The 24,610-nt window shown below is 46.0% G+C and overlaps 2 protein-coding genes across 5 annotated transcripts in view; one reads left to right on the top strand and one right to left on the bottom strand.

Moving 5' to 3' along the window:
• Positions 1-1,025: 1,025 nt before the first annotated feature.
• CABYR (calcium binding tyrosine phosphorylation regulated) lies at positions 1,026-7,180 on the top strand. Its single transcript, XM_075417256.1, has 5 exons — positions 1,026-1,173; positions 1,261-1,314; positions 4,154-4,283; positions 4,609-5,081; positions 7,176-7,180. Exons 1-5 carry the CDS (start codon positions 1,026-1,028, stop codon positions 7,178-7,180), a joined length of 810 nt encoding a protein of 269 aa, XP_075273371.1.
• Positions 7,181-8,446: 1,266 nt separating this feature from the next.
• Positions 8,447-24,610, bottom strand: part of OSBPL1A (oxysterol binding protein like 1A) — an 84,632-nt gene continuing 68,468 nt past the window's right edge. Inside the window, exons 19-30 of one of the 4 annotated variants that reach the window (XM_075416307.1) lie at positions 22,589-22,723; positions 22,153-22,250; positions 21,248-21,430; positions 20,614-20,721; positions 20,433-20,522; positions 20,063-20,189; positions 16,769-16,885; positions 15,853-15,976; positions 13,300-13,390; positions 12,531-12,562; positions 12,385-12,408; positions 8,447-9,625 (exon numbers count right to left, since the gene is read on the bottom strand). In XM_075416307.1, coding sequence (XP_075272422.1) covers positions 9,513-9,625; positions 12,385-12,408; positions 12,531-12,562; positions 13,300-13,390; positions 15,853-15,976; positions 16,769-16,885; positions 20,063-20,189; positions 20,433-20,522; positions 20,614-20,721; positions 21,248-21,430; positions 22,153-22,250; positions 22,589-22,723 — 1,242 coding nt within the window. In that variant the 3' untranslated portion in view covers positions 8,447-9,512. The remainder of the gene's footprint in view (positions 9,626-12,384; positions 12,409-12,530; positions 12,563-13,299; positions 13,391-15,852; positions 15,977-16,768; positions 16,886-20,062; positions 20,190-20,432; positions 20,523-20,613; positions 20,722-21,247; positions 21,431-22,152; positions 22,251-22,588; positions 22,724-24,610) is intronic. The other 3 variants (XM_075416308.1, XM_075416309.1, XM_009935921.2) reach the window with 3 other exon arrangements.

Genomic DNA, 24,610 nt, shown 5'->3' with positions numbered 1-24,610 from the left:
AGAAAACGATCTTCGGTGCATCCACTGGAAATGTGTACTGGAAAGCAAAACCCTGGGGCTGTTGAGGTTTGTTCCAAGTTTTGCCCTTGCAATAGTAGGGTTCCGCAATGTGAGTGGAGCCGTATGAAGGAATTATCTGGTTCCCCGGTGGGTGGAGACGTCGCAGTCCCCAGCTGTTTTCTCTGAGCCCCTGCCAGAGGCCACCACAGGACATCACTTCCCAGGCGCTGTGTTTTGCCATCTGTTAGCGGGGTTTAAGTCCCTCGGGTGTTATGCGTCACCCATCTTACAGAGCCAGGCTGTGAATGGGGGGTGGCTCTGGGCCCCCACCCGCTCCACCACGGCTGGCAGGGGGGTGGCAGGGAGGCGGCTGCAGCCTCTCCACTTTTCCCAGGTAGCTGCGTTGGGTCGTGTGAAGCCGTCGCAGCCCGAGGCTGAGTGCAAAGTTCAGCTCTTCTGGGCTGGGGAGAAACACCTCCGCTTCGGCTGCCAGCTGCTGGGACGGGAAACTGCTGGGTGAGGCCGCCCCGGGTGCCCTGCCCGATGCCCTCTTCGCGGGGCACCGGCGGGAGGCCGGGACCGGGTGAGAGCCAGTGCTGGGGGGATGGAGGGGGAGGACGAAGTGTCCCCTAAACTCTTTGCTTGAACACAGATGGCTGTCGGGGCCCATCGGTGGGTGCTTTGGTGGGTTTTATGTTAAAAAGAGGGATTTGGGGGTGTGGGTTTGAATTCACATTGTGGTTCCCTAGCTGGTTGCACCCCCTGACCGTGCCTCCTGCTGCCTAAAGGTGCGGAGGGGGGGTAAAGGAAGTGCAAATGGTGAGCACCCCCTTTGAGTTTAAGGAGTGTTCGGGAAGGGGTGGAGGAGGAGGAGGAGGAGGGTTATTGATGGTGTAGGAAGGGATGAGCAGCTGCGACCCCGCTGCCGACGTTCGACCCTTCACACTGGCGCGGGGCAGGCACTCAGCTGAGGGGTTCTGTGTTTGCGCAGATGGGAAACGGTGAGGTGCCGTGAGCGGGCGAAGATGCAGTCCTTGAAGATCAGGCTGGTTGTCTTGTGCGGCCTCAAGGCCCTGCTTGAGGGGGTGAGCCGGGCCATCGTGGAAAGCAACCCGGATGACATTGCCGAGTTTTTCGCTCTCTGTTTGCAAGAGCTCATCGCCTTTCGGAAAGGTCTGTTCCTGCCGGTGCTCCGTCTGAAGAGCTGAGCTCTTTGGGAGCACTGTCCCACTCCAGCTTAATTTCTGCTTCTGTTTTCAGGGCATCCAAATCTGGATGTGACAGAACTGGTTGAAAAGTTTGAGTTCATTAGTGGTAAGATAGTTGCTGTTTGTTCTTTTGAGATATTTTGAGAAAATGTTCCAACCCAAATGGACACAAGCAGTTTTCACTTGCCGCAGGCTGCATCCCATCCCTATGTAGCCATGTGAGAGAGGCATACAGGCTCTGAGCTACTGAAAAGGCAGGCATCTTCAGAAAGCACTTGCTTCTGTTTAATGTGGGAAGAAATAGTTCCCTGGATGCTGTACTTTCTCCTGGTGTATAAAGGAGAGCCTGGATGCCTTTGGTCATTTTAATTTTAAGATATCGCAGTGCAGTTTATCACCCCCTAAGCAGATGGTGACTTTACACTTACTTATCCTGTGCAAATAGAATCATAGGTTGGAAAAGATCTCTAAGACCATCCAGTCCAACCATTCACCCAACACCACCATGCCTACTAAATCATATTCCAAAGTGCCACATCCACACGTTTTTTAAACACCTCCAGGGATGGGGACTACACCACCTCCCTGGGCAGCCTGTTCCAGTGCCTGATCACTTTTTCAGTAAAGAAATTTTTCCTAATATCCAATCTAAACCTCCTCTGGCACAACTTCAGGCCATTGCCTTTTGTCCTATTGCTAGTTACCTGGGAGAAGAGACCAACACCTGCCTCACTACAACCTCCTTTCAGGTAGTTGTAGAGAGCGATAAGGTCTCCCCTCAGCCGCCTCCAGACAAAACAGCCCCAGCTCCCTCAGCTGCTCCTCATGAGACTTGTTCTCCAGACCCCTCACCAGCCTCGTTGCCCTTCTCTGGACATGCTCCAGCAACTCAAAGTCCTTCCTGTGGTGAGGGGCCCAAAACTGAACACAGTACTCCAGGTACGGCCTTACCAGTGCCGAGTACAGGGGCACGATCACCTCCCTACTCCTGCTGGCCACACTATTCCTGATACAAGCCAGGATGCCATTGGCCACCTGGGCACACTGCTGGCTCGTGTTCAGCCGGCTGTTGACCACCACCCCAAGGTCTTTTTCCTCCAGGCAGCTCTCCAGCCACTCCTCCCCAAGCCTGTAGAGTTGCATGGGGTGGTTGTGACCCAAGTGCAGGACCTGGCACTTGGCCTTGTTGAACCTCATACAGTTGGCCTCGGCCCATCGATCCGGCCTATCCGGATCCCTCTGGAGGGCCTTCCTACTCTCAAGCAGATCAACACTCCCACCCAGCTTGGTGTCATCTGCAAACTTACTGAGGGAGCACTCAATTCCCTCAGCTATTGTATCTCTTTGTTTATAAAAAGATAGTTTAGTTCTGCACGATGCCGATTCCTTTGGGAAGTGCTGGGAGCTTTCGGCTGCTCCTTGGGTTTGGCTGTAAGGGCTGGAATGCATGGTGCCACAGGAAGGTTGCGTGGGAGCAGTGATACGGGTGCACTGTCTAGCCTGCAGCCTGTTTGTATCTGCCCCACTGGTTGGGGTCTCCGTTGTCTGGTTACTGCATCAGCAGCTTCAAATATCCCCTTTATTCAAAAAGGCCACCACAGCTTGGTTCCAAGTTACCCTGGAACCGGCCAGCACTTGAGACAGTCTTGGTCTGTGGACTGAGAGCTGTACGCTAAGGTCATTACAGCAATGGAGGGGAGCACCAGCTGTGAAGGGAAAGTGCTACTATCATTCCTAGCTTAGGATCTCCTCTAGGAAAGCAAACCGCCTCGGATTTCAGCACTTGAAGCAGCTTTTTTTGTAAAATGACTGGTGGATGTTGCAGTATGACTTGAAGTATCATCGAAGTCTGAATTTTGGTGCATTTGGAAATGTTGCATTAGTGATATCACACAGCGATTTTTGCATAACCATGGAATCTCAGAATGGTTTGAGCTGGGACTTTTAAAGATCTAGTCCAACCCCCCTGCCATGGGCACCTTCCACTAGACCAGGCTGCTCAAAGCCCCATCCAACCTGACCTTGGACACTGCCAGGGAGGGGACATCCACAGCTTCTCTGGGCAACCTGTGCCAGGGCCTCACCACCCTCACTGTAAAAAAAAAAAACCAAAGAAAAAAAAAAAAGAAAAAAAAAAGCCTGATATCTAATCTAAATCTTCGCTCTTTTAGTTTAAAAGTGTTGCTCCTTGTCCTGTCAGTGCAGGCCCTGGTAAAAAGTCTTTCTCTGTCTTTTCTTAAAGCCCCCTTCTGCTCCTGTGCCTGTTTTACATATTGGCCAATGCTTGCTGATCATGATAGAAACCAGACCTTTTGGTTTGTTGGGTTTTTTCCCAATGCTGAGGGTTTTATTAACCATGTGATGGAGCACTGTTTTGATTCTTTGAGTAATCTCGTGTGTTCCTCCCTTGATAACTAATCTAGAAGCCATTTTTCACTCTAAGATTTGTTTGTGACTTGCCCTGTTCTTCATTTGGATACCTGTTAGTTCAACTAATCAGGTTCTTTAGGGAGCTGAAGTGTCACCATCTGTGCATCTGAAATAACTTGCGTGGATCCAAAGAGTTCTGAGGTGTTGCAAAGAGGAGCTGGAGTCTTCTAGCTGGCTTATCTGATCTGCTTGATGTAAAAGGTTTTATCTTTCAACCCTAAGTGTAGCAATGTTTGTGGGCAGTAGGTAAGAAGGTAGCCATCACTGCAGGAACGTGAATGCAGTTAAGGCTTCCTAGGTTTTGAAGTGGTACTACTGGTCTCTGAATTTCTTTTTCCCCTTTATCAATGACAAGCAGCAAACCCCCTTCTTGAATTATTCCACCTCTGCATCCTGGGAAGCCTCATAAATGTGTTGTAGAGCATCTAATTGAGTGGATGCTGAAATTGCTCTCAATTTTATTTAAATGGAAACAGTTGCTCATTCATTGCCATTATGTGCTTTTTACCTTGCAGAAAATGGGAATGAGGGACCGGAAGAGACGACATCAGACTGCACAGATACTCTGTTTTCTGGGGAGCCCAAGCAAAGGGACAAGTGTACTGACACAGAGGAAGACCAGCTCCTTGAAGAACCTGATATTCAGTATAGCTCCAAAGAAACTCAACACCCATCAATTGCCAGTTTCATTGCAGAAAGCAAATCCCCCCCCTGGATCTGATGGAGCTTTATACCCCGAGGGACCTGAGCTGGTGTACGTCCCTGCTGAGCTCACACAGCTTGCTGCCCACGCGCTAGGTAACAGGGATGATTCGCTTTATTCTGTGAGGGATATGGCAACCAGTGTGCAGACTCTTTACGAAGACTCTCAGACCTCAGAGAATGAATTTACACCGGTAGAAGGTGCTGCTGAAGATGCTTCTGCTGTCCCAGCAGCTGAGGCTTCTGCAGAGGCTCTTGGGTCATAACCAGGAGTGCAGAGCCAGTCCTCCATAGCTGGAGAACTAGGCCCCTCAGACAGCCAGGCTGATGTCTCGACAAATGATGTAAATCAAGCTTCCTCGGTCCCCTTGTGGGAAGAACCATCACCACCACCTCTTTTATCACCTCCATCACCTGCTCCTAAAGGTCCATTGCAGGCTGTGCCTTCCTGCAGTGAAGCTGAGGTTACCTTAACCACTGAGGCTGTATCACTGTGGTGGGATGGCGAGCCGATTGTGGATGCAGACGCTCCACCTTACGTAGAGCAGTTTCCCCAGAAAATAATCATTCCCTTTGTAGACCAAGCAGCTTATCTGTTAAAGAGTGAGCAGCCATTAAATGAAAGCCAGGGCTCAAGTGTGACAACCTTAGGTCCGTCTGCTGATGATTTAGCGTGCCTTCCCGAGAGAGCAGAATCTGCAGCACCAGTGGAATCTGCTGAGCAAGTCTGTGTCTTGTCAGGTAAGAAAGTCTGGGTCTCTGTGTCACCTTCCTGCTCCAGCTTCCAGCTCTGCAGCTTCATCAGTGGTCATTAAATGGAAAAGCACCTATGCCAGTGCAACGCAGGGTAGAGATGACTGCTACGAAGCTACTGTACCAACACAGCCTACTTGTCCCCAGTGCACGTGTTAGATCTCTCTGCTGCCTGTTCCAAGAGGTGTGGCTAGCTCTGGGCAGGACTCTTGCAGGCAAATACGTGGATAAGAGTGATGGGAAGGTGCCCACTCATGCCAAATGGTCTTGCTCAAAACAAGCCCTATTTTCTGAAGCAGGTGTTAGAGACGGAAGATGTAATACATGTGCCCTGTGGCTCGAGAGAGGTGACCAGTTGGAGCCCTGGTTTTGAGTCTCCTCCCCTGAAAGATCTCATATTCCAGTACTGACCTAGGGGGTTTTCCATCATGAAAAAAAATGGTGGTGGTGGTCGCCTGTGCTCAGAAATGGTGGTGGTTGCCTGTGTTGTCTGGAGCTTGGTGAATTTCTACAGCTGGGCTGAGTGGGCCAAGCAGCCAAGCACTGGTCATCGGTTCCACAAGCAGCAACAGAGGTGGTGCTCATCTTGCTTGGCGAGGCCCTCCCCAGTGTCTCTCCCCTGTGGTGACCTGTGCCCAGCTGGAGAAATCCCCCAGGAAGGAGCTCCCCTGCCCCGAGTGTCCCTGGGAATGCAGGCTCTGCCCAGGCCCTCTCCCAGGCCCCAGGAGATGTAGTACAGCTGTGAGGTCTCAGCAAAGCGTTTTGTAGAGGAGAGCTGAGCTTAGGCAGGTTTGGAAATTAACATTGGCTCTTCTGAAAAAAAAAAACCCCAAACTTCTATGGGAGTTTGACAAACCTGTTTCAGAAATACCAGAACAAACGCTTACCCAGAGGAGCCTCTGCTCTGACCACAAACAGTTCTGACTTCCTCGAGGCTGCAGGTGTTTGGCAGCCACATACCAAGCAGTGTTTGCTGTCCCAGCTCCCTTCTGTAACATGCTTTGGCCAAGTGTGGGTATGTTTGTTTTAGACATAAGGATTTACAGTATGACTGGAATTCACTGCTCCTGATACCAGCACTCATTTTTTTAGCTTTGTAGCCATGGCATCAAATGAAGCAGGCCAGCCACCACCACATTCTAATGTGTGGACCCTCTATTGCCTTACTGACTTGAGAGAAGGCCAAAAATCGCCACCACCCCTTCCTCCTGCTGGAGCTGGTGCTCCTCATTCCCAGGAAGCCATCAGTCTTTCCAGGGGAGGATATCAACAATGCGGTCACCTGTCACAAGTATCTGTGATGCAAGAGGGCGGCAAGAGGGGAGACGCTCCACCTTTCATTTCAGTGGGCTCTAATGTTCAGGACACACAAGACTGGAAGCCCCTTCCTGGCCATGCTGTCTTTGCACAGCAAGCCCTAAGAACTGGGAGGAGATTCGCTGCAGTCCCAGTGCCGGTTGCCAGGCTGGCTGCTGAGGAGCCAGCTATGGCAAGCCCCAGTTCCAGTTCCGCAGACAGAACTGGGGCTGCACCATGCACACCCGAGGTTCTCTCAGTCGCCATCCCGCTGGATGAGGTGATGATGTCTGCACAGGCTCACCAGCTGGGGAGGAGCACGCAGGTATAAATGTCACGGTGCCGCAGGGTAGATGGCCACTGTGTCAGGCCCCATTCCCCGAGCAGGGCCACGAAGAAGTAAGTTTGCTTCTTGCATGGGTCTTGCACAGGGTGATGCTAGTGGTTGGATTTTGCTGCTAAAAGCTTAATTTAACCCTTTTCAAAATGAAATAAGGTTTAAGACCAGTGGTTAAACTTCTTGTCATACGTAACAGACCCAATGCCTTCCTCTGCTCATTACACTTTGCAAATAGTAGTACTAGTCTTGCTCTGGTTTTTAGTCTAAAGTAACCCAGATTTTAATCTCACATTCATACACATCTGGAACACTCAAAGTTCCGGCGGCAGGCACAGTGTTCTACTCAGAGTGTGGCAAAACGCCCTCAACTCAGAGTGCAGTTAGGTAGCAATTAACGTAGTTCTTGTTCCGCACTTTCTAATGAGTTCATGTTGTCTTTTAAACAGGTTGAGAAGAGAGGCTGCTTGGACTGCAGGAAGAGTTCAGGAGGAATGGAGTTGACATTGCAATAAATCAAAGAACTTAATGTAAATGCTCCAAAAAAGCCAGCCCTGAGAACTGCGTTCCCTTGCGTTTTATACTTTCCTATCAGAGCGCAACGTCCTGCATGTTAACGTTGTGTAAATTATGGCCACTGAGACACATCTGCTGCAGCTGTTTTCACTAAGGAGTGACCCAGCACAGTGTATGCATGCACCCCAGTGCTACTGCCGGGTCACCTACAGAGCCCGAGGCAGCTCAGTGTGACCAGGTGTAGGCTACACTGGGGGGTTACACCCCAGGAAAGAACTGTACGCACAGCAGGAGCAAGAGGACAGGCATACTTTCAAGTGGAGGAAGGACTTCTTCTCATACATGGTCAATTCATTCGAACTGCAGGTTTGGCAAGGAGGACAGCTGAGGTTATGTGTCAAGGAAGGGGTTAAGTACCTTTATTTTGCTTTAGAGGTTTCAGAGCTGCAGCTGTGGTCATTTAAATTATGCCAGACTCTTGAAATGTGGTCTACAAAAAAAATAATTCCTTCTTGTGAAACATAAGTCGCTCAAAACAGAAGAAAAGTTGATGTTGTGTAGAGGCTTCCCCCCTTGGACCTGGGTGGGCAGGCAGGAACTAAATGCTGTGTTGTTCCTAGCACCGAGCGCTCAGTGCTGGGTGACCCGCTGAAGCCCTGACCCAACAGCCAGACTGTTGCTGCAGCTCTCGCTCACCCCTGCAGTTGCACAAGGATTAAGGCAGACTTCAAGAAACACGGGCCAGCGTAGAGGCTCGAGTGCAGGCGTGAGGCTTCCAAGAGACAGCGCAGGTGTTCAGTTCCTGCATCTACAAGTCACTGTGAACTGGGCCGTCACTGCGAACTGGGCCCTCACACAAATGGCTGCCAAAGCAAAGGCTTTCCCTTATCTGTGCAAATACACCTCGGCATCGCTACCTGGGTAATTCCAGTAGCGTGCAGAATAAAAATAGAAAGCAGTTCACTGCCTTATGCCCCGTTTCAGTGGTCCATCCGCCAGGCCAGAGCTGCAGCCACAGTGCCTCCTGGAGGACGAAGCTCTGGGCTGCCCAGCCATCCCCACCGCCCCCACGGAGGCTGTACCTGCTCAGGGGAAAAGGGGGGTCCTGAAGCACTGGGAAGCACCCCGCATAGCTGCACTGCAGCAGCTTTTGGGTTGCTTGGAAAGGGTCAGCGCTGTCAAACACCACTCATTTTAGATGCAACAAGTTTTGAAGCCTTTATTTAGTAGCAATTAAATTATTCAATTAACGCTAACCTCCAGACAGCAGTTAAAATATTGTACAAAGAGCAGCTTGCCCTCTAGAAGCTCTGTACACAGTCCAATATAAACTTACACTCTAAGGTTGAACGCACCCCACGGAAAAGGGGTAAAGCAGCTGTGCACAGGCGGCCTCGCAGAGGTGCCGCGCTGCCTTGGAAATGCACCAGACTTCCTCCCGGGGAGCCCCCACAGTACAGACATGGGCCCTGTCCTCCCCGCCACGCTCCGCCGGGTCCTGGACTGATGAGGTTCTCGCCTTTTTGCAGCGGTGCTGGGCACCTGGGCTTCTAGTGCTTGAAACAGATTCTTTTAAATCCCATTACTAGTGTGCAGTTCAAATCAAATCTGTAGATATTTAAATGGCTCTTAATTCCTTAAACCATAAGGTTGGTAGCAAAAGAGGAGAGCAAAATTGAAAACACACTGCACAAAACATTTAATAAATACCTCTGAGTAATGTTACCAGCTGAAACAACTGCATTAATGCTCCAGAGATGGGAACGCTTCTGGAATCTCTGTCCAGAGCTCAGGATTCAAGGGAGTTACTTTAGTAAAAGAAAACTCACTTTATGAAAAATTACATCTTTACAAAAGTGACACACCCTTCTTCCTTTAAGAACCGAATATTGCAGTTACTGTGTGTGCTTTTACACACTCCCATGTCACAATAAATAAAACCAGTTTTACTTGTGCCGATGTGATCTATGAAAGAAAGTATTCACAGAACAGCCGAAGGAGTTCCGTTCCTCATACACCACAACCTAACAGAGGTGTATTCAGCAAACGGGGCAGCTCGAAACCACGGCGACTGACTTTGTCCACACAGGACCCACCGTCAGCCAGAAAAATTATTCCCCTACCTCTGGGACTGCAGCTCATGTGCCAGCAGATTTACTGTGGAGACACTTAATATTCTGTTTGATAACATGTCAGTTTTGTCAGGAAGTAAGTAAAACAAGGGAAACATTAAAACAGATTAAGACTTATTTGTATCAGTCACAGGCTCCTTATTGCATTTTAATAAATATCAGGCAAGTTAAAGTAGTTTCTGTCCCAGTAGTTGCCAGAATAAAGCCAGTCCTGCGTGCCAGTATAGGGATTGGGGCCTTGGTGGAACCACCTGCAAGGAAACACACAGCGCGTTAGCGAAGCTATTAACACACACTTCTGTGGAAGTTCAGAACTGCTTTGCTGCACCTTCAGCAGTTTGCTGTTCAAAGTAATTATTTGGGATTGCAGGAGTCCTCTTGGTTTTAAATTCGTAAGTGAATTTAAAGTCATCTTCAGTGCCCGGATGTCCCCATTTGCCAGACTGCTTCAACATCTCCTAGGTGAAGTTACCGACACCGGTATTTTGTCACTCGAAGCAGTCAGGACTATCACATAAAAAAGGACAGGGCACAGTTTTACTTCAAAGCAGTTGTGAACAATCATTTTGGCATGCGTAAGCAGTAACCGTTTTTGCAAGATGCGTAAACACCACAAGCACTGCAGTCTTGAAAACAGAAACACATTATTTCCCCGGGATCTAGGTTTCCCCTTGTTTTTTAAAGCCTTATTGTGTAATGCACTTAACTTGGAGCAAGTGTGCCAGCTACCCTCAGCGTAGATGAAGTATCCCCCGCAGGCTGCAGGAAGAGTCCTGCCTTATTACAACTTCCCTGTGTTGCATTACATGGTTAGCACTGGGAGGCTACTTGGAATGGCCAGAAAGCTGATTCCAGCTGCATGAAGTTTCTTGCCAGCTTTTGCTGAGCTGGTTGTTGCTAGGAACACTGAAGTTCAGCACCTTCTTTCTTTCCTTCCCTCTCCCCTCCTACCTAAGCTGGAGGCACTGCATATACGCACATGCACAGAATACACCTGCACGTGTATGTAACTTTTTGGTGGGGGGGTTATCTGTAAAATAAGGTGCACTTCCAAGGCCACCAAACCACCATGGCACAGAAGTTTGTCATCCTTCCTCCTCTCTCACACCCTCTCCTGGCAAACCCACAGCTCGTCACTGAACGCCACTTTCTGTTTGGACCCAGCTAATCTTCTGCCCCAACGGCATGCTGTGCAGTACCGGACCTCTAGCATTTTAACTTCTTGCTGTATTTTGCCAAGCCGTGCTATGGCACAAGCGGGCTTGCTAGAAGCTGTTTCTGTGGTTAATATGCACCTTTCACCTCCTCACTGGTCACAAAGGCCAGTTCTGCCTTTATGTACCTCACTGCAGAAAACACACCCGCTCAAGTAAATCAAGTGTGTGCAAGGCAGCCCATTTTAACTCGGCTCTTCCCTTCTAGGGTACCATAAGGTTCCAGAACAGAAATAAAAGCACATCAGGACCATATATGACTTGATCTCTTTAAAAAGCAAAATCATAAAGGCCACCAGCACTGCAGTGTCACATTACAAAGCAGGGCAGCTAACAGGCAAGTCTCGCTTGGCACAAAAGATTTGAGATGGGGATCGGAAGAAACACCTCGTACTGCCTTCACAGGGGTTAACTGACCAGTTGAACACCTCAGTGGTTCTCCTGCTGTCCCAGTTAAGTGAGCTGAAGTCAAGGCAGAAGGCAGAAGTCATTCACCCCTGGTACTGCACGTGGATTGCGACTGCACCTCCACACAGGATGCGTCAGCTGTCCCAAAGGAACTGGTGCCTGCGTGCATGCACGTGTCTGGCTCGGCTCCTAGGCCACCGGTAACAGCAGCTCATTCCAGAGCACAGAGAGTTTGCCACAAGGCAGGGCTGTAAGCGCAGTGGCCTCGTCTCTCAGAGTAAGGAATCCTACACCCAGTCCCTCACTCGTGTGTCTTCAATGCTTGTACAGGTCAGGACAACGTGGCTCTCCTCCAGTGACCACCTACTTCAATGGGAAGGGGAAAGGCGATGGGAAGAATTAAGTCTGAGAGACACAGGAGAGCCAAAGCGACCAGATGATCCAGCCAGGGAAGTGATGGGGGAAGCAGGGCAGTGATTCGTGTCAAAAGCAACAGACCACTGCTGTGTTTTAGAACTGAACTAGTCTGTTACTTGGGACTTAAGACTACTGGTCAGTCTCTAAAACATGAAGTGTTCAACATACATCGCCTCCCTAGAAACAGTGAGACTCCACTTCTAAAGGGGATTCAAAATAATTAAAAAAAACACCCACTAGGCACTTTGGAGAGCTGTCTTACGAGGGAGGAACTCTACTAGACAAAGTAAGCAGCCTGCTTCTCTGTGGCAAGGGAACTGCAGTAGTTTACATCAGAGTTTACATTACACTGCAGATTCAGACCTACAGCTGACCTTCTGGGAACAGGTAGAGGAGTCCCCCTTCACAGTATGCAGTCTTTTCCCCCAAAGCACAACTCTTCCTACACACTTTATGTTCATCCTTTGGAGGCAGTCACACTTGGCATTCCTACTAAAGAGATCAGACACTCGGAATTTTCTGCCAAAGCTTTAGGAACGTCCTGGAAAACACAGAGTTCTTAAAGGATATCCCAGGAAAGTGCTGAGCAGGTCTACAGGACCTGCAGAACAGCAACCGAAGAACCTTGCGAATGGTGTCTGCACTAATCATCCACCCCAAAACCCACTGCTCTGAGGTGCCCCCTGGGAATTCTCCAATTTCCAACACCAACCTAAGGTGCTTTGAGCTATACGTTAAGCTACTTCAGGCACCTGGAAGAACACAACACAACTACCCCTTGCTTTGAAAACACTAAGTGAGGGCTAGAACCACAATCCAGGACAGGAAGAGGGAGGTGCGAGGCTGTCCAGCATTTATGTTTACTTGGAAGCATTACAAAGATGTTATTTTCCACCAGTCACAGGGCAAACCAACCCAAACACTGCAGGAGAGCAGGCACAGGAAAAAGACAAGGGCAGACATGTCCAAACCTGGGACTCTGGGATGATGGGTGACTTCATTTGAAACAAACAAAAAAGTGATTTATAGTTAGAAACAGACATGTATAAGATATTTAATCCACAGCATCTGGGTGTATTAATAGCTACTTAATAGGGAAGAGATGAAGCTTGCTTACTTTCAGACAGTTTAGCCCCACCATTTTTTATTCTGTGAAGAGACCGCAAATTTATTACTATATTTTTAAATATATCTTGTCTGGTCAAACTAGATTCATTTGGTCACGTTTTCACTGTTTTGGCTTAGCTTGTGTGTAAGAGCTCCCAGCTGACCCCTCTCATCTTACAGTAAGAAAAACAAACCCCATCCTGGCAGATCCCTTGTAAGCTAACTTTTCTGCTAGCTCTTCCGACATTTGTAGTCAGTAACCCTCTCAGAGAGGAGACAATGACTTGGATACCTGGGTGATGAAGCGGGAATACAGTGCTGCCAGCACACAGCAACTGATCTGAGAAGTCATGGGCAACAAGCTATCAAGTTCACCTGAGGAAGTGTTTCCTCCTCTCTTTGGCCAAGCATGCGAATTTGAGGCAATTATAAATTAAACAGCAACAACAGTCCTTACAAGCAGCTATCAGTGGCAAGATCTTTCTCGTGTCAGAACCAAGAGGTGCTCAGAAAAGACAACACAGCATGTGTCTGAAAACGGGTGTGCACGCAGTGAGAGGGGATGAATGGAGAGCAAGCCCCGACGCTGCTCTCTGGCAGCATTACAGCCCGCAGGGACCAACCCTGCAAATACAACAGCGGCACTGCCAAACCTGATGACGTCAGCTCTTCACACTGACACAACACTGCTCATCACCAGCGTGGACTGGCAGTTAACCTGAATGTTCAGAACCTTTATATGTAACCACAAACACACACACAGGCGCAAGCACACTAACCTCGTCTTCCAGTCTTCCTCTGACTTTGAACGATTTTTGCGGGCGGTCCTTTGTTTTTCTTCTAGCCTCTTCTTTTCTTCACTAGCTAGATCTTGCAGGAATAAAAACACACAAACAAAAATACAGAAGACATTAAAGCAGAGACAGACATTACTCCATCTGACCCAGAAAATAAATATGGGAAGTAGTAAGAGTTGTCCATTCGAAAAGCCTTCTACATAACACAGAAGAGCTTCTGGTTTAGTCTAAGAGCAAAGCGAAGCCAGCTGTGGCACAAGATCAGCGAATGGAATTCCAGTCTGCTGGAAGACAGAGAGACTGCTAAATACATGTTTATCCATGGCCTGAGGACCATGAAAATGCGTTTATGTGACAGCAAATGTGAGCTGGGGGAGATGGTGTACCTATAATTTATTTCAGTAGGGAAACCGATTAAGATATGCTGGATTTATCTCAGAAGTCTGGCCACCTGCTTCTTGTTAAGTTTTGGGGTAAGGTGTTACTAGTGCCTAGTTCCCGATCAACAGGGGCTTGGAATATTTCTTTCCAAACCACAAAGACTTGTTTCCCTGTGGCATCCCTTCATTTTTTTGTTAACACACTCTGGTAGCACAGGTCATGGTCCTAAACAAGCAGAACAGTTGCTTCTATTTGGCAGAAAGGATGGTCGGAAGGTCTGAGGAGTAAGTCAGACTAAGCAGCAGGTGAGGTGCAGCGTAATCTCTTTCATACCTGAACCCTCAAAAAGCATTTCATAAACATCTTAGAAGTAGTTGAAAGAATCACTTTCAGAAGGCCATCAGCCATTCCCAGTTACCCTGCCAGCTACTAACACACAGCACATTACCAGCCTATCTGCTAGGCGAACCCTATGCTGTTAGTATGGTTACGGAATATGGTCTGTTGCTAACAGCACAGTTATCTGCTCTTCAAGTTTAGACAGACAAATTACTGGGAATGCTCTGAACCAAGTATGTCTATCCTGCTGGCCACAAAAGAATCATACAGGCAGGAGAGACTGGTTGTGGGAACTCACTGATCTGCTTTTTTAAAAGCCTCAAAGAAGTGGTTATCAGCTTCTGAGAAAAAAAAAATGCACAACTGCACTATGTTATGCCTGTGTCCCTGTTTTTCATACCTAGATCTCAGACTATTTATCAGAAGTAGTCACAGTCATTGCCCTATTACATAGGGTAAACTGAATTGGAGGTTTTGTGACTTACCCCAATCACTCGGCAATCCAGAGCGAGTAAAAGCCCCCATACTTTTAGTCTACAAAGCTGCCCATCCTGGTTTAATATGCAAAATGCCAAGAAAAAAAAAGGAGCAAAAAAGAGGGCCAGGACAAGGCTGTTCATCACCATATCAAAGTATTTAACATCAAGTCGCATGTCAGAAGACTAAAAGATACTTTTCACTCTATGACATCTACAGTAATAATCTCTATGAGGTTTCTAAAAAGCACACTATTTTTACTCGCTGAAAGTCTCACCATGTATTTCTAATTCGCTATCCTAGGACAACAGCAGCATTCAACTCCCAGTGAAGAATAATTTTGCATCAAGTGTATTTTTTGGCATTGCAGTTTCGCTTAGTTTAGACTGCATTTCTCAGAACTGGCACATCCAAATACTACTTTTCCATCAGGCCGATTGAAACAGAAAACTGAAAAGTTCACAAATACCTCCTTCTGATGCTCAGAGATTGCAAAGATTGTTTCCTTAGACTACTTTCCAAGTATAGGGCTTGACAATGGAGCAGAGGGCCTAAAGCTAAACAAAACGCATAGCATCATGAAGTTTAAGATTCTTGCTTATATCAAAGAACATAAGCAAGTAGGTGGAGTGTGGTGGGTTCCGGCCCAGCAACTAAGCACCCACAAGCCACTTGTTCACTCCCATCCACCCCAGCGGGTTAAGGAAGAGAATCAAAGAGCACAAGCAAAAAACCTCATGGGTCAAGGTAAAGACAGTTCAACAAGTGAAGGGAAAGAAAAAAAAGGAGGAAGTAGCAATGCGAAGGCAATCACTTGCTACCTCCCCACCAGCAGACCTGCATCCAGCCAGTCTCCAAGTAACAGCTACTTCCCCCCAACACACACAATTTATTACTGAACATGATGCTATATGGTATGGAATATCTCTTTGGTCAGTTTGGGTCAGCTGTCCCTGCTGTGTCCCCTCCTAGCCTCCTGCCAACTCCAGAAACAGAGAAGGCCTTAACACGGTGCCTATGTTGTTCAGCAATAGCTAAAATATTGATGTATCATCAATGCTGCTTTGGTCACCAATCTAAAACACAGCACCGTATGTGGGCAGCTACAAGGAAAATTAACTCCATCCCAATCAGGCCCAGTACAAATGGCTGACATTCATTTTTCTGGCAGCATACCATAACCTGCAGAAGGCTGTTGGATGCGTGGAGGACTGTGTCTTTATGGGTAGCTACTTACTCTAACAGTTCATCTAACAACTTGAATGTGGAATTTACTTTTTTCAGTCCCTCAGTTTTAGCAAAAAAAAAAAAAACACCTTTGCCAATAACTGAAGTTACCTATTTCTCCATTTTCCATGGCTCTGATATCTGGTCGTAGCCGGCAGTCAGTTTTGGGAATGACGCTCTCCATTTCTTTGTCCAACTCATTCAAAGCCATAGCAAAGCTAGTAAAATTATACATCTGGAATTCAGAGATAAAGACAAAAGGTGACTTTGTGATATCTCTAGCTGCTAGTCTTAATACACAAGAACAGTGCTGTCTAAAAACAAACATCCAATTGCTTTTCTCTTACTTAATCACTCAAGACAGGAAGACTCAAGATACCAGCAAAACCGCTCTGTTAGGCAGAGTGTAGGTGATCCTTGGTGTTTCTGTTTAAGCAGGCCAATATCCAATTACTCAGTGCACTATTTCTTTCTTATCTTTTTTTTCCAGTCCTACTGGTATTTTCCCTGTCTCCCTAGAGAGATTTCCCCCTTGATTAACCCTCTGAGGGCACCTCGTCTTGTTCCAACTCTTTGTCTTTCCAGTTGCACACATACCCTCGTACTCTGCCCACTGGCTTTCCAGCTCCACAGCCCTTCACACTTCAACTCATGCTATGCAGGCTTTGCAAGCATCTCCTAGGAAGTGTCTGTCCTCTAATAAAGTCCTTCAGAACAGACTTCTCACACGGCAGGTCTCTCAGTGGGGGGAGCAGGGTAGAGAGAAGAGGTGAGGAAAGCCCCCATACTGCTAGCTACATGAAGCATCCCATTTTCCAAAGAAATTCCGCTTACTCTGGAGTCATGCCTGTGGCAGCTATCCCTCCAACTCCACATCTTAGAGTTAAACTGTAATGGGAAAGTTTGTTGCAATGAACAGCCAACTCCAGACTTGCTAATGAAGATGATAACAAAAGGATTTGCTTTGTGTTGAACATACAGAATAACAGGATAGCACAGACTTTCAATAAGCAGAAGCATTGCTGACCTGTGCTGAATTAGGAGGTCTTGGAGTTATCTTCCACAGCAAAATACTTCCAGGAATAACATACACACTCTCAGAATCTGGCAATGGCATCTCATCTGGTTCCTCAGTATTGCTCACCTAAAGGAAGCACACAAACAGAAGAGGAGGAGTTCGTTGGAGTCATGAACCATTTACACCCATTCATTCCAACACTGGAACTTACATCAAATTATTTCCTTGACCAAAAGTAAATAATTTCAGCAACAAAGAAACTCTTCTAGATGCTTGTTCAAGGATAACAGCATTAACATCGCATACATACTCCCAATTACCTCCCAATGGAAGACTACCAGCAGTTTCCTGTATCAAAATCTTCATATAATCAGGTTGTTCAAGTGTTAAGAAATGTCAATTTTCCCACCACAGAGATGTCCCATTTCCTCAACCATGAGCATTTCTATTCCTGATATTTAACTCCGTTACTGCTTCATTAAAGTTGAAGCGCAGAAGTCACATTTCTCATCCTTCCACATCAAAGAAACACCAGCACATAATGCAAATGCTGTCTTCAGTTTGTGCACAACAGAAAGACCTACGCTACTGCTCTTTGCTCAGAGGAAACTCCCTTTCCATTGACCACTACACTACTGAAATAGCAAAGTGCAAATGTCAAATGAATATCCTAGATCAGCTACTTCTGCTGGGAGGGGTGTCCTACGAAGGCTGACACACGGCCCGTGGCAGCTGCACCCACAGCACTGTGACATGGTTTTCCCGGAAAGGGGAAAACTGCGCCCAGGGTTCCTCGGGCAGTAGGGAACAACTGGTAGTCACAGAGTCGATGTGACCTGAACTACTTCTGACCCATCACCCTTTCTATGCACTGCTTTAAAGCTGCTGGGGTCCAGTGCTGCTGACATGATTTCCACCACACAAGCGTATGTTACAATACTGAACGAAAGCCAGCTAGACAACAAATACAGCTCTCCCAAGAAAACCTGGTGTCACTACCACAGCTAAAATCAGCGACACGTTTCAGAGATCACTGGAGAGTAAAGCTGAAATTAAAGGCAACTAATGCTTTAAATACTTTGGCTACGTGCCAAGAGCTTTAATGCTGCTGCTAATAAGCTTTGCTCTCTGATGGTTGCGTCAGATAATACGGACTGATGCTTTAGTGCAGAAAAAATCCAGTACCCAAACTGGACCCAGTTGTCCTCTGAGACAATTCATGTGTTATGCCTCCAAGAAAATTAGGAAATATTAAGATTGTTTCACTGCGGAGCGATTGGGTACGGTGCTTTTAATAATGAACAGGTTGCAAAGTAACCAGAACAACGTGCAGACCAGGTTCAGTCCCTCAGCTATTAGGAAGATAAACAGGGCTTTTAGCTGACTACATCTGAACTGTGCTGGCAACCTGCCACTCTGTCCTTCAAAGGACGCTGATCAGTCTTTCTGAAACCAGGAATTAGAAGCAGAACATATTAGAAAGACACCCTTATGTCAAAACAAAGACACTTCAACACCAGACTGTCAAACTCCAAACAAAGTTTTACAAAAAGGCTACAATACACACTGCTATTTGTGCCTTGTTGGATACACAATCTTAAAAATGTTGTGAGAATTACAAAGAGCTAGGTAAAAAGTGGATTTTCATGTGCTCTTGCCTCAATGATCCATATTTTATGCTCAGCACTACTCAACCTCTGCAGCATATTGCTAGGAGGGTAGTAACAGGCTTCGCCAAAGCAAGACCCCCGGTGTCTGTAAATGAGGCACATGTGAGGGCAGTTGCTCTTGCCTTACACATTATGCTCTTCCATCTATTTGCACTGAAAATTCTGCACGAAATGCTTCATCTCGATTAAAAAGGGCTCTAGTTCATTCAGAGCAGAATCATCCTGGCCTAACCCCAGGTCTACTATAACTCTTCTGATGTTGGTTAAGTATCACCTTTGCACACACGAAGGCTTGTCTAGCTCCCCGCAAAATTATTTTTCCTTACATTTTACCCCTATAAAAACTGAAGGGAATCAGGGGAAAATCTGAAGCAATTTGCAAAAGGACTCGTACCCAAGCAAGTCCCCTAAAGCGAGACAGAAGCAATTCTTCATTAGTAAGAACACAGCATGAAGGAATAGCTGGAAAACTAAATAAATCTGAAAATACTAGTTATGAGAAGTTTGAAAGGCCATGTACTTTCATGCCTGAATGAATCCTTCGCTACCATTGTCAAACAAAACCAGCACAACCATGAAGGGACAAACCACATGTAGACATCACACACGAGACTTGGCTCACCTAGATGCTCAAAAACCACAAGCAACATCAACTCCTCAAACACAAGGGGGCAGTGGGAATACATATTCAACAAAGACTACCAGATTCATAGTGTGCATTACAAAGCTTTCAGTTTTCTACACAGAAATAGTTCTGTTAAGCAGAAAAAGTGTGCTTGGCTAGAGTCAGAGCAACGCTGCAGCTTCAGCTTGATGCAATAGGATGCTTCATTCTGAAGTGACAAGCAAGCATCATCTTAAGCATTGTTGGAAAATACGAAGTGGTAGCTGAACAAAGACGCAGGGTATGTTTTTCTTCTCCTCCAACACAGGGTATGTTTTTCTTTGCTCCTTCTCCCTAGAGCTCACAGGGTCAGACTCAAAGAGAAGCAGTAATCCCCAGTGCTTTAGCACTCTCCTGATGACAAGCGCTGCGGCAATCTGAACCTGCACAGGAACAACTGCTTTCAGAGTTCTCTGTTGCCTTTTTCTTAGGTATAAAAATCTACCAACACCCAAACCAATAAAAAGTCCGGCTTCAGTCACCAAAGGGGAACAACCCCTGTTTTAAGCTACTATGTGAGTGGTTGTTCTTCATCAAGCTGTATGTTGTTACTACCACCACTCACCTTAAATAAAAAGCAAGAAAAGAGTGACCTCTTATCAAGATGACAAACTAGTCTATCCTGCTTCTAGGAGTCCAAATCCTCCTATTAGAATATAAATGTTTTATATATGATCAGAACCATGGTCCAACTAATGGATATGCTATTTCCTCCACGTGACTTGGGAGGAAGAGGCAGGTAATGAACCAGCCAGTACTGAGATCACTTCATGTTCTGGGAAGTCTGAATACAAATCCTTGAGAGAGAAAGAATTTTATCCCTTAATGCTGGTACTCATACAATCTGTTTTGTATCCTACTACGAAAGAGAGAATAAGGGAAAAGAAATCTTAATGCTCTTAAATGCTACTAAAATCTTTAGCTGTCTTACCATGCTTTTGAGATACCACCTCCCTACATGATTAATACCTGTTTACTGCTTTTCTTCTCTTCTGCATTTTTCTTGTCATTTTTTTTGTAAGCTTCAAATGTAGCTGGGTCAACACTGTACAAACACTCAGTCCACTTCCCATACAGCGCACAAAGCTTCTTTTTGCTGTCAAAAAAAGACTAAGTTTACAAAGGAGCTTAAAGAGATTTATTTAATCATTTCAGACAAAAGTAATTGAGAGAACTTTTGAGAGCAATTCTTAAGACTCCATTATTGGCGTTGCACAGTTCATAACTTTGCTGTTGCAGGTTCATGCCCTGACAGACTATATTAAAAGCATTCAATTCAACAGCTCCTATCAGAAACAGAGAGCAGTGAATTGTTTCCTATTAGGAATGAAGCTGTTACCTTTTGTCCTGAATGTAGCCTTCAACTTTGTGCAACTCCTTCCCAAAGAGGCCACAGGGCTTGAAGCTTAGTACACATTTCTCACCAGTTCTAAAGGCAGAACAAGAGGGCATTAATCACTTCCAAATGCTTTTCTTCTTCAAACTTGCAGCAAGTGAAAGCACTCATGCTCTTAACTTACTTATGGTTAGTTATTTCCACATTTCCATACTGCTCAATCCAAAGTTTGCCCACAATAATGTTATGCACACAGCACGTAGGATTTGTCCATGTGTAGGCTTCATTGTGTCTAAGGGAAGGGAATAAAAATTAAAATACTGTATCTTGTAGTGGACATCACTCCTGCAACAAGCCATCATCTATAAATGGCACCAAGTCTTGAAATGGAAATGGCAATAAGTCAAGAAACCCAAGATGTTTATTAACCTATTGCTACTGATTTTATCATTTGCTAATGATACTAATTTATCATTATAATTCCTTAAAACAGCCACTTCAGTGCAGGCACTGTTTAGCACTGAATGACACGAGGAAAGCCAACAGGACTCAAGTGTGCTAGTCTCAGTAGGACTGACGTCCAGGCATCTGCAGAACAGACACAACCCCCAACTACTGCTACTGTTAGTATGCAGTACATAAGGAAAAAGGATGGCAGTTCCTTTCGTCTTCTCATCCCTCTTTCCTGCAAAGTGATCTGCCATCAAACATTAGGATGTGGGTGTTAGAGATGTCCATTCCTAAGCCACAAGACTAATGCACACTAATCATCACGGATGTGGCCACTGTGCCTATGCAATTATTACTTATTAACTTACTCAAGAAGCTCCAAAGTCATTGTGCCTTTTGGTTCTGCTTCCACGCTCTTGCCCCAGAATTTGAGTTTAGGATAAATTGATCCATGAAACACAAAATCATTATTTAAACCTTCAGCATAGAAAGCACTGATTGGTGGATGATGGCTAACTTGCTCTGAGAGAAGTCTAAATCCAAGATCATCTCTGCAAAATAAAGATAACCAAAAGCATGCATCTATGTATCCAGCGTAGTGAAGTTGCAGTTCTTTTCTTCAGAGTGAAACAGATAGTTCGACTTGTGTATAGTCGCTGTGCAAGAGTTAATCAAAACCCTAGGACAACACAAAAAGACAAAACGACTAATACATAGAACATCCTCATTCTAAATAACTGAGGACATCATGTAAAAAGGTAACAATAACTACCAAATCTGATCAGCCAATACATTTACTGTTGATAGTCACCTCTTTCTTAAACTTTCATATAAACATAGGCCAAAACCTCACCTGAGAGAAAAAATTGCTAGTTAGTCTGTTAGAATTGCACACTAACAGACTAACATTGCCTATTTGTATTCTGGACACTGATATAACGAATATTACAATTCTAACACCTCCCTTATGCACCATGCATCTTTTCATTCAGAAGGTTTCAGAAAAGAGAGTCATTTTTGTAAATAAAACTTGTTTCTAAACCTGGCAAATTTTATTTGCCTGCTCCGAGCTGAAAATTTAAGTGGTTTCCCTTCACTGGAATGTGCATTGCTGAACACCCACACACATTGCAAGCAACTCCAGCACCTGCTAGGAGAGCGGGTGGAATGTTACAAGCTGAAGAGCAATCTGCAAGCCACCTGACAAGTCTAACAAAACATCAGTTACGCAGAATACCACCCTCCACTCTTCAGTGCACCTTCTGCTCATTACCTGATCAATTCATATGTCTCTCCAAGCAACGGGTTGAATGGCTTCCCTGTACGTTCCCACTGTGAGGCTACAGCAGACACGGCAAATGCAGCAACACTCTATTCAAAAGAGTAAGAGTACACAGTTGATCTCCTGGATTTTAGTCTTCAACAAGTATCAACAGCAGCCATGGTATTAGAAAATGATTCTCCTAAAACAGTTTAGCAAAGTTCTGTTTGCAAGGCATGGGAATAAACAGTTTTCATCAACAGGCTAAAAAAGCAAGCCTTAGGAAAAGCAGAACATTTCCCCAGATAAGCAAAACTGCTTAATGAATAAAAGAATTCGACACGCACCAAATTACAGGAGTTCCTCCTATAATGAGACTACCTATGAAGAAAAAAAAAATCCCAAAACCTTCATCAAGAGCTAGCACAAATTATCATGCCCCAAGTACCTGCATTCGCTCAGTTGTGCTGGAAAGTGAGCTGGCTTTGTGGATGAGGTATGTATGCTCCATATACTCTGTAAGTCGCTGTAGGAAGCTCAGTGGCTCATTGAATATAACTGGCATTGTGATCTTCGACAACTCCTGATGCACAAATGAAATTTGTGTTAAAACCCAAATGATTAGATATAGCAACCTGCAGTAACCCAAGTGTAATTGGCTTATTACAAAAATAAATAATGCTCTTAGTGCTAATGCAACGTGCTTGACCCAGCTCTGCTAATGCTGAAAGGAAAAAACCCTGTACATCCCTTATAAGCTTGATAAGCCTATCTGCGTCGACTTCAAGGCTACTTTTAAAATAAAAGAAAACCAAACATCAAACAAACAAACTTCCTATCAACAAATGCATTAAGAAGGTGAGAAGAAACAACGGAATGAAGTATTAAGGACCCTTTTAAAGACTAAGTTATTTACTACTCTTAAAATAGATATAGGCCATCTAATCACTTAAACATATCTTTTTTGGAGGCAGGTGCGCAGGCAGTGGATGGAGGATGAGAAAGGGCAGGAAAACATGGCAGCACAGAAGTAAAAACAGGGATTCTATATGCTGAAGAAAAAAGGAATTTTTGTAATGAGAATAAAAATTTAAAAGAAGTCCTATAGTTTTGATGCTGTTTATTCTCTTTTCCATTTTTAAAAAGCATGCCCTCTGAATGCATAACATAACAATGTTTTAAACTGCCTGCACTAGCAAATTAAAAGCATGTAGTATGACCACTGGCAAGGTGCGCAGTAAACAGAACTGTTCTTAACCTTAATAGCAGCATCTGGCACTAACAGCTTTGGCAGACTCTTCGGTACAATCCACTCCAAGTTCCTCCCTACCACCCCAAACTGCAACTTCAGTGCAGCAATTTCTGCCAAGCAGAATTAAGACCTTTAGGGATTTTTTCCTGCACACACCATACTCAAGACAGACTTTCACAGAATGCTTTGGGCTGGAAGGCACTTTTAGAGGTCATCTAGCCCAACCCCCCTGCAGTGAGCAGGGACATCTACAACTAGACCAGGTTCCTCAGAGCCCCATCCAACCTGGCCTTGAATGTTACCAGGGATGGGGCCTCCACTACCTCTCCGGGCAACCTGTGCCAGTGTTTCACCACCTTCACTGTAAAAAATGTCTTCCTTATATCCAGTCTAAATCTATCCTCCCTTAAAGTCATTACTCCTTGTTATATCGCAACAGGCCTTGCTAAAAAGATTTTCTGCATCTTTCCTACAGGCCCCCTTCAGGTACTGAAAGGCCGCAATCAGGTCTCCCCGCAGCCTTCCCTTCTCCAGGCTGAACAGCCCCAACTCTCTCAGCTTGTCCTCACAGGAGAGGTGTTCCAGCCATCGGATCATCTTTGTCATCCTCCTCTGGACCCACTCCAACAGGTCCACATCCTTCCTGTGCTGAGGGCTCCAGAGCTGGACACAGGACTCCAGGTGGGGTCTCACCAGAGCAGAGTAGAGGGGCAGAATCACCTCCCTTGACCTGCTGACTACGCTTCTCTTGATGCAGCCCAGGATACAGTTGGTCTTCTGGACTGTGAGCGCACATTGGTGGCTCACGTCCAGCTTTTCATCCACCAGTACCCCTAAGTCCTTCTCCACAGGGCTGCTCCCAATCCCTTCATCCCCCAGCCTGTGTTGATACTGGGGGTTGTCCTAACCTAGGTGCAGGACCTTGCACTTGGCCTTGTTGAACCTCACAAGGTTCTCATGGGCCCACTTCTCCAGCTTGTCCAGGTCCCTGTAGATGGCATCCCATCCTTCTGGTGTGTCAACTGCACCACTCAGCTTGGTGTTGTCTGCAAACTTGCTGAAGGTGCACTCAATCCCACAGTCATTGATGAAAATATTAAACAGCGCTGGTCCCACTACAGACCCCTGAGGGACACCACTTGTCATTGGCGTCCATCTGGACATCAAGCCATTGACCACCAACCTCTGGAGGCAACCATCCAACCAATTCCTCATCCA

Source organism: Opisthocomus hoazin, chromosome 3, assembly GCF_030867145.1.
Source record: "Opisthocomus hoazin isolate bOpiHoa1 chromosome 3, bOpiHoa1.hap1, whole genome shotgun sequence".
Lineage (NCBI taxonomy): Eukaryota > Metazoa > Chordata > Aves > Opisthocomiformes > Opisthocomidae > Opisthocomus > Opisthocomus hoazin.
The sequence above is the reverse complement of the archived record's forward strand: the minus strand, read 5'-3'. Positions and strand labels throughout refer to the sequence as shown.

Excerpts from the sequence above, each read along its gene's own strand:
- CABYR (XM_075417256.1), top strand. The coding sequence starts at position 1,026 with ATGCAGTCCTTGAAGATCAGGCTGGTTGTCTTGTGCGGCCTCAAGGCC. Across the intron at positions 1,315-4,153 it reads AAAGTTTGAGTTCATTAGTG|AAAATGGGAATGAGGGACCG; the intron begins GTAAGATAGTTG and ends TTTACCTTGCAG. Across the intron at positions 4,284-4,608 it reads CTTGAAGAACCTGATATTCA|AGGAGTGCAGAGCCAGTCCT; the intron begins GTATAGCTCCAA and ends TGGGTCATAACC.